At 42.6% G+C, this 9217-nt stretch overlaps 1 protein-coding gene across 5 annotated transcripts in view; it reads right to left on the reverse strand.

The window, feature by feature from the left end:
- The window catches only part of LOC142772027 (uncharacterized), a 28690-nt gene extending 19935 nt beyond the window's left edge, over positions 1-8755 (reverse strand). For 4 of the 5 annotated variants that reach the window (XR_012886255.1, XM_075874101.1, XM_075874103.1 and 1 more), the window contains exon 1: positions 8590-8755. Coding sequence is in view for 3 of the 5 variants with exons in the window: in XM_075874101.1 (XP_075730216.1) it covers positions 8590-8697 (108 nt within the window). In the remaining 2 variants the exon portion in view is untranslated. Of the gene's footprint in view, positions 1-8563 lie in introns of all 5 variants that reach the window. The other variant, XM_075874102.1, reaches the window with a different exon arrangement.
- Positions 8756-9217: the final 462 nt, after the last annotated feature.

The raw sequence follows: 9217 nt of genomic DNA on the forward strand, positions 1-9217 counted from the left end.
ATATACCCAAATGAGCTTAAGTTGGGCAAAGTCGTCCCTGTATACAAAGATGGAGACCGATCAAGTGCATCAAGAACAGACCAATATCTGTGTTAAGTGTAAATAATAAAATTTTTGAAAAAATTCTATCAGTGCAGATAACATCATTTGCATCCAAACATAATATAATTCGCTCAAACCAGCATGGTTTTCGAGCACACAGATCTACATCTTCTGCAGTTTTGGGATTAACCCAACAAGTTAACAAAGCCTTGAACAACAATAAGATAGCCGTGGTAGTTTTTTTAGACGTAAGAAAAGCTTTCGATTCCGTCAACCACAACATCATGTTAAGTAAGCTTCATGACTACGGTTTTCGAGGCAAAATTCACCAGCTTCTCAAATCATACCTATCCGACCACCAGCAACGAGTAGTGATGAGTGGTGTCGAGTCCTCTACTCAATCAATAGTCTCTGGGGTACCACAAGGCTCAGTTAGTGGACCCAGTCTTTTTTCCCTGTACGTTAACGATTTTCCCTCCATCCTACTATATTCAGAAGCTTTAATGTACGCAGACGATACGGCACTAATCTTTGTTGGTGACAGCTTAAGAGACATCGAAGATAAAATTAATGAAGGGTTACAGAGAGTACAAGAATGGTTTAAACGAAACCACCTAAATATCAACACAGAGAACACTAAATACATAATCTTTTACTCTAGGAAAAAAGAACACGACTTTGCAGGTTTCAACTTGGTTTTAGATACGGCACTGCTACAGCCAGAGCTTCGTTTAAGTACTTAGGGGTCATGTTTGACTTGGACATGAACTGGAAATCGCATATAGAAAAGACATGCTCCAAGCTAGCATATGGCTGTCACACGCTACTAAAAGCCCGTAAATGTTTTGGCGCATCGATTTTGCGCATCCTATATTTTGCATTCGTGCACAGTCACTTGAGCTACTGTATAGCATCGTGGGGCAGTACATATAAAACTCATTTGAAATGTATTAGCCGCCTGCAAAAGAGGGCAGTCCGGATTATCATATACTCAAACAGGACGGATACTGCAAAACCACTTTTTCAAATGATGCGTGTACTTCCACTGGCCTCTGTTCACGTGTCTAGTGTTGCTGATATAGTGCAAGGAATAAAAAAACGAGATGACACATTCCCATTAAGCACCTTTACGTTACCCGCGCGCTGTACAAGAGCTGCAGCGAATCACTATTTTAATTTACCGGTAGCCAGAAAAGCCTACGGTCGAAGGCTCATAAAATTTCACGGCGCTCTCATATGGAATGCGATACCGACTGATGTGAAAGAGGCTAGAAATTTTTCATTGGCCATGAAGCATGCACTTCATGCGAACTTTCTAAGTAATACGTCTGTATAGTCATTTATTATTATTAGTGTTGTTATTATTACTAGGATTAGTATTATTCTAGTGCTATTATTATTCTGTGCTAAAAGTAGCTATGTTCTGCGCTATGTTTCTTTGTATAATTCAATTATGTGTTTTTTGCTTTTTTTATTTTTAAACATTGTATCCAGTTTGATGTCCTTTGTCGCTGTGTAACCGCTTGCGCAAGTATGCAGGTATGTCATACAGTTGGTTCCTCTACAAGCCAGTTAGGCTATGGGACCAAACAAGTGTTTGCGAAGTTTTTTGTTACATGGATGTGAAAGTTACAATAAAAAAAATACTACGTTGTTCCTACTTTGAATATGAGCGCATTGAGGTTCGAGTTAAACAAGTGAGCTTCACAGGCAGGACACGGGTGCATCCTTGTTGGTGTGGTCCTTTTATTGTTTCGGGGTGTTCTAGCAACGGCCGTTGCCTTTCCTGTTTCCTGGTATTCTCCCGTCGAACGTACTCAGGGTCTCCGGTTATGCTGCTGTTAGTTTTCAACTTTTTGTCGGGCTAACTGTTGCCTGCGTGATTTCTATTAGTAAAATTTAACCTATTACCCACTTCCTCTGTTCCCTCGAGCAGAGCGCTCTCAGCTGCGTAGCGGCTGTTGCTGTAGAAGAGAGTGGAAGGTTCATTACTTGGTGTCCGTCTTGTCTTGTCGTGGCTGCTGCTGTTTGAAAAGGATGGAGACAGCGCCTTTCGATACGTTCAACAACTCGACTTTATATAGAGCAATTTATGTACATATTTAAAAGACACTTTCACCGTTTGTTCTGGTCGCAGCAAAAAATGCTCTGCACTATCGGCTCTGCCGAGGCAACATGCGACGGTTCCAACGGTGAATGTGTCTTGTAAATATGTACATAAGTTCCTGTACATAAAGTCGAGCTGTTGCCATGGAAATAAAAACTAGGGTGGTTCATTATTTTTGTGGTACATACCCGTTTGATGGACCATAGTTTCTGGTATAGCAGGCACACGGCGTGTTTCTCTTCGGCGGTCTCCATCACTGCCCTCCCCAGCAAAATCAACAAGTATCGCCTCACGCACCCGGCTAACGCGAGAGGACGCATTCACTGTGAGTTTCGGTGAATCCAAAAGTTGGTGGGATGAGGAAGTTAAGAGAGTCATAGCAAAATGTCAGGAAGCCTCTAGGAAACACAGACATGCTAAGCAGCGGGGTGAACTGACAGATGATGTTGAAAGAAAATGGGAAACCTTTCTAAGCTGTAGAATGGCTGCATCCCTTCTGATCAATGAAAAGATTAGAAGAAAGGGAGCTCAGTGGCTGGCAGAAGTACATAAAAAAGATAGAAAGGCAGCTGCGAAATTTTGAAACCATCTAAACTCCCTAAGAAATGAGACGAGCCTAGAGCAGAGTTTTATAACTACAGCCCAAGGTGCCAGGCTAGAAGAGACGAAGCTATTGAATATATAAGAAGAAGGGTGACAGAAAAATTTCAACAAAGAAGTACTTTATGCACCACAATAGACAAGGCGAATCAAGTGGTGCAATGGCTCCATTTTCACAACGAGAGTGGGAAAGGGCTGAGAAAAAAGTTCCTAGTAGTACATCAAAAAGCCCAGATGGCATTCCAATTAGGCTGATAAAGCCATTATGTCCGAAGTCTAAGCAGACTTTGAGAGAGGCAGTGATCAAAATAATAATCGATGGTGAAGTTCCCGATGGATGGAAACTTAGCAGGATGAGCATGATCTATAAAGGAAAGGGGGACAAAGCTGACATAAACAACTACCGTCCTATAACAGTGACATCAGTGGTCTATAGGCTGGCGATGCAGATTTAAAGGAAAGACTGCAGGCATGGATAGAAGATGAGGGGGTGCTGGGGGAACTGCAGAATGGGTATCGGAAACACAGGAGGTTGGAAGACAATCTGTTCTCACTGACGCAGTGCATCAAAATAGCAGAAACGGAACACAGGCCCCTCTGGCTAGCATTCTTGGATATCGAGGGAGCGTACAATAGCGCGGTTCAAGAGGAATTGTGGGGAATACTGGACACACTAGGCGTGGAACATGTAGTCACTAATCTTTTAAAGGGTATCTATAAAGGTAACAAGGTAGTTATAAAGTGGGAAAAACAGGTATCCAAGCCTGCAGAGGTAAAACGGGGGCTTAGGCAGGGGTGCCCCCTGTCACCCTTATTATTCATGATGTACCTACAAGGATTAGAGGCAAAATTAGAGGCAAGTGGGCTGGGCTTCAACCTTTCTTTAGTCAAACAAGGAAAACTTATTGATCAGGCACTACCAGCATTATTTACGCAGATGATATAGTGCTAATGGCCAACAACAAGGAAGATTTGCAGAGACTGATGGACACTGCGGAAATGAGGGAGATAGGTTAGATTTTTTATTCAGTGAGGAAAAATCAGCAGTCATGATTTTCAATGACAACGAAGGTAGTGAGCTTTGGATACAGGAGGTCACGCTAGAGATAACAGATAAATACAAATATCTGGGCGTATGGATAAGCAATGGGACCGAGTACCTGAGGGAACACAAAATATACGTGACGACTAAAGGTAACAGGAACGCAGCAGTGATGAAAAATAGGGCACTGTGGAATTACAATAGGTATGATGTTGTGAGAGGAATATGGAAAGGGATCATGGTTCCTGGGCTGACGTTCGGCAATGCGGTCTTGTGCATGAGATCAGAAGTTCAAGCAAGATTAGAAATTAAGCAACGTTGAATAGGTAGTCTTGCTTTAGGAGCTCACGGGAATACACCAAATCAGGGAGTACAAGGTGATATGGGATGGACATCATTTGAGGGCAGGGAAGCTAGCAGCAAAATAAAATTTGAGAAGCGATTGAGAGGAATGGGGGAGGAGCGTTGGGCCAGGAAGGTTTTCAGCTACTTGTGCATGAAGAATGTCGATACAAAATGGAGGAAGCGAACCAGGAAGTTGACTGGTAAATACCTGGAAAACAGCAGGTGGGCAAACCAAAAAAAAACTATCGGTTAAGAAGAAAGTGAAGGAAACGAAGACTAACATGTGGAAAATGGGCATGATTAAGAAGTCCGCACTAGAGATCTATCAAACTTTTAAGCAGGAAATCGCCAAGGAAAGGACCTATGATAATACTCGAGGTAGTTGTCTACTGTTTGAGGCAAGGACGGGAGTACTGCGAACCAAGACATGTCGGGCCAAATACGAAGGGGTAGACACAGTATGCAGTGCGTGTGGAGAGGAAGAAGAAACTGCCGAACACTTGATAATGTTCTGTAAAGGGCTTCACCCTATAGTTCAGGATGATGGCGCAGAGTTTTTCAAAGCACTGGGGTTTAGGGACCGGGAGGGCAAAATAGACTTTAAGCAAGTAGACTTAACTAGAAGGAGGTTATCTGATTGGTGGCTAAAGTCAAGGCACGAGTGAAAATTAAACTCTTCACTGCAAAGAACTCACTTTTTAAGGAAAAAAAACAAATATAGTTTTGGGTTCATTAAATATTACGGCTTGGTGGAACTAGCCACCGCCCGATCTAAAGGGTACAGCCATATCCATCCATCCATCGGTGGTGGCAGAGACCATGGCAGAAAGCAGATCACAGAGGATTCCAGCGTGTGTATGTTCTTTCTTCGTTGTTTTTTTTACATTTTTGTGTACGAGCGGAAATCACCTCCAGTATCTTCGGCTGCACCCAAGGCAGGTGCTTTTTTACTGTTACTGCAATTTATTTCGCTACAATTTACGAAGGAAAGCAAGGCAACTGCAGATTTTTTCCTATATAAATCAGTGTAAGAAGGTATTAATTTGTCTGTTTTGTCTTGGTGCAAAATGCCTGAATTTGAGAAATAAAGAGGGATTTTAATATTCCTTGTTTCTTGAGACTTCTATAGGTGAAAACAGGGCTAATTATCGCCGTTGAATCTTAGTGCCTTTCTATAGTGACACATGATTTGACTCTTTTGTCGCGTTTGTATATTCATGAGGGGATTAAAGGAAGTAAGGTTGTGCTCTAGACCTGAGAGCCATGGGCATGTTATTAAAATGCGGTAATAAATTAGCCGGAATATTGTAGAAGGATAAGATTGCCACTGCTATGTAGTGCCCAGCGTGAACGCTTGTTGGATCTCTGAAACGCTAAAGTCTGAACGAACTCTGAACGTTTGCTTCGTTTATCTTGAACATGCAATAATATTGTTATGTGTTCTTACGTTGTCCATCATATCCTCTGAACACCAGAAAACTCACAGTGTGAAGGGCCAATCATTCGCATTGTGACAACAGCACAGCTCTGATTATGTCGACGCGTTTGCAACAACTCTATAAACGGCTTTATATTGAAAAGAAGCGCTAGCGGCATCAAAGGAAAAAACAAACCCATTTAATCGAGTGTAACCCACGAGCATTCAACGCGGCGTTTCACGTGCTTCGCTGGTGCATTGGGCTGTCCCTTTTTTCTTCTTCCCCAGTGCCCCCTATACTACACAGCCCGAAAACTTCGACGTATATTAGATTTCCAGCACATGCTTATCTCTTGCACAGACATCACAATCAAATGTGCTCTATTATGACTGGTAGAAATATTCAACAAAAAAAACATACACTTCTATTTGAGAATATATAGGCCATGGCATTGGCTTTGTCCCTCGTACACCTCCAGCTGACATTTTCATGTGAGCGTGATTTCTCACGTATGCAAAAAAAAACTTTTTTTTTCTCAGCATATGCAAGTTAAACTGGTTAAAAGAAAACACGCCGTTCCGCTTCACGGGTCGTAGCTTAAACACGTACGTGATTATCGTTTCTAACTAAACCTTCTGTCTTCATGAAACTGAAACTATTAGCGTCCACGCATTACATGTCACTAATGCCAAGAAGCCACGTTTCTTTCAGAATTCACAACATAGAAAAGAAAGTATATAAAAATTACCGAGAACCTGGGGTCGATGATTTACTGCGAGTGCAATAACCGTTACTCGCTTTTTCTGCTGGTTTACGTGTACCGAAGTTTTTCATCGACTGTAATGCTCGTTAATTACGCGCATAGTGGATTGAATTAGGTGTATTTTCGTGCGCAAGCGACGATATGCTCTAGTGCAGCGGACATGTTAGAGTGTGCTGATTTGAATCTGTGAATGGATAGCTGAAACCACGTAGCCGATAACTAAAAACCAAATCACATGAGCACGAAAGTGTCTCATCGTGCTACCTTATGAACGCGCATCGAACGACAAGCCTGTTTTTGCACATATGAGTCAGCGAAGTGCCGACGAGGGCACCCGGCGGCTGTCGGCGGTGGCCCGTGTGCGCTGCGCCGCAGGCTCAAACACGTCGCATCGATGCCCATCGCTCTTTGTGCGCACACCTTACGCAAGTAAATGGTTAATTCAAGGTAACCGATGGCAAGGGACTGCTGTAAAGTCATTCTTACTCCTCAGCATAGCATAATATTAACCCCCGAAGCACTGATGGCATGTATGACGGACTCGGCCGGCAAGCTAGGCGTATACATTCGCTGGGAGTTGTACGGGTCACATTTACTTGGACCGATCTCGGCGCAGGTGGCTCACGAAGGTTGACGCTTGATCAATCCAGAAGGCTCTCATTGTTTTAATAAAGCGTAGATAAAGGAAGCAAAACTATAAGGATTGGCAGAGATGCATTTGAGTTTTGGTTTTGCCGACCAGCGTTGTTTTTCTGGCGTGCAAGTACACACCTCAGCATCGCAAGTCGGATCGGACGCCGGATCGTAACGTTCGTAAATTATTTTTCGGCCAGCACTGCTGACAGATCGTCCCAAGTGTGTTTATAAGCGCCTAGTACAACTCTCAGGCTTGGGAACAAGTGGCTTCATCCCATTGAGCTGATATGACAGAATACCAGCTGATAATTGGAATTTAGCATTAAAAACGGCGTTGTATGTTGCAGTCTTAAAATAAAAGGTTCATGTGTCTACAGAGTGCCTAACGATCACCAGATAGGTACACATGCTAGATGTTTACTTGTTCTTCAAAACACGCAATAGAAGTGTAGCACAGCCCACACTATGAAAGGGGGCTAGACATCATGAGCATAAATACAGGTTTCTGTGAGAATGGTTATCTGTAGCCCGCGAGGTATATGTTATGTGTTATTGATTGCTGTGGTGCGTACCAATATAACATCTATGTCTATGTCCGTCCTACAAATGTGACGTGAGCTTGAAGCAATTTATGCAGCTCACTATTCTTATAAAAGACTCGACATACTCTTTTTGAAACGTTAGTCCTAGCGCAGTAGGGGTGATTCTACTCTTGGAAGAAGTTGTTCCACTGTAGCGCCACCAGACTGTAAAAATCTCTGAGAGAGTAGCGCAACTCCCGCAGAAGGTGTATAAACTCTATTTCAGAAGCGTGACTGCACTCTGGCGAAGGAGCGTGTTCACTCTCGTTCGGCTAGAGTGCCACCACTCTGTCGAGCGAATGTGCCTACTCTGTGCAAAAAAGAGTTCACAGCACTCCTGAAAAGAGAGTGAAATATGGGACAAGCCTCTACTCCAGCAAAGAGAGTTACCAGCACTCTGTTGGGCCTGCGAGTGTACAGGATGAACAAGCAAAGACTTCCTACAAAGCTTCGCTCTTATAAGTGGCAATTCATAAAAAATACGCTCACTGCCACAATCTGTTATATGAACGTCCTTGGACCCCAGCATGCACATTGTTGCGGCGAAACCTCTACCTCTGCTCCAGCCTGAGTGCTGATGTTACATAGAGCCATGTGCCACCCTTTACACGCCAGTGCAGCCCACCTGTCTGGCAAACACTCAATATGCGCACAACTAATAGATTTGCACAAAGCCGTGCATCAGCTTTGTAAACCTTGGCTGATTCCAAAAAAATTAAAAAATTGGCCTGGACCACTTCTTCGCAACAACTTCACTTTCAGAACACGTGGAATTCACCAGACTGTTGGTATCCATACTATGAGAATTATTGCAATGATGATAGATAGATAGATAGATAGATAGATAGATAGATAGATAGATAGATAGATAGATAGATAGATAGATAGATAGATAGATAGATAGATAGATAGATAGATAGATAGATAGATAGATAGATAGATAGATAGATAGATAGATAGATAGATAGATAGATAGATAGATAGATAGCATCTTTACTTGATTTCAATGTTTACGCAATCGCTACATACCCTCTGAATATAGAAAAACAACTCACATCTCTGATTCGGTAGGAATGCACGCAAATGGCCGAGAACAAGCCATCTGGAAGTTCAATTTGTGCAACAAGTGCGATAAAAATTGCTGTCGTGACTTTTCGATACATAACACAAAACTTGGAAATTTACATGACTGAACGCGTATCTGAAATTGCAGGTGCTGAGTGCAACGGCAGTGCTATTATGCTTCAGAGCATTTTTTTTATAATTCTAACAATAACATGCCGCAGGTGTTGTTTTTGTATAAATCTTCACCTGTCGCCAGCTTTCTTATGTGGCTTTCAACAATGCCTTCGCTCAGGAAATCGCATTGTTTGGATTACGCAGGATGGTTCAAAGTGGATATGTACTAGTGCGTTTATTTCTGGGTTGTTAGTTTTATTTGGCGTACAAACAAGGACAAAGGGAGTTGATGCCAACAAAAGAAACGAAAGAGCCAGTATGTATCGAGATTCGGAATCTTCTGGCACAGAGCGTATAACGAGGAGTATATGAGGTCCCATTATCAAGGGTTAAGCTACATCGGCCATACTGGTAGGTGTATGAACCAAGAACTTATCGAAGACAAGAGGATGATGGCAAACTATCGGCATGCCAGACTTTCTGTACATTGTGAGGAGCACAGGA

The sequence above is a fragment of the Rhipicephalus microplus genome, chromosome 9 (genome assembly GCF_043290135.1).
Source record: "Rhipicephalus microplus isolate Deutch F79 chromosome 9, USDA_Rmic, whole genome shotgun sequence".
Taxonomy (NCBI): domain Eukaryota; kingdom Metazoa; phylum Arthropoda; class Arachnida; order Ixodida; family Ixodidae; genus Rhipicephalus; species Rhipicephalus microplus.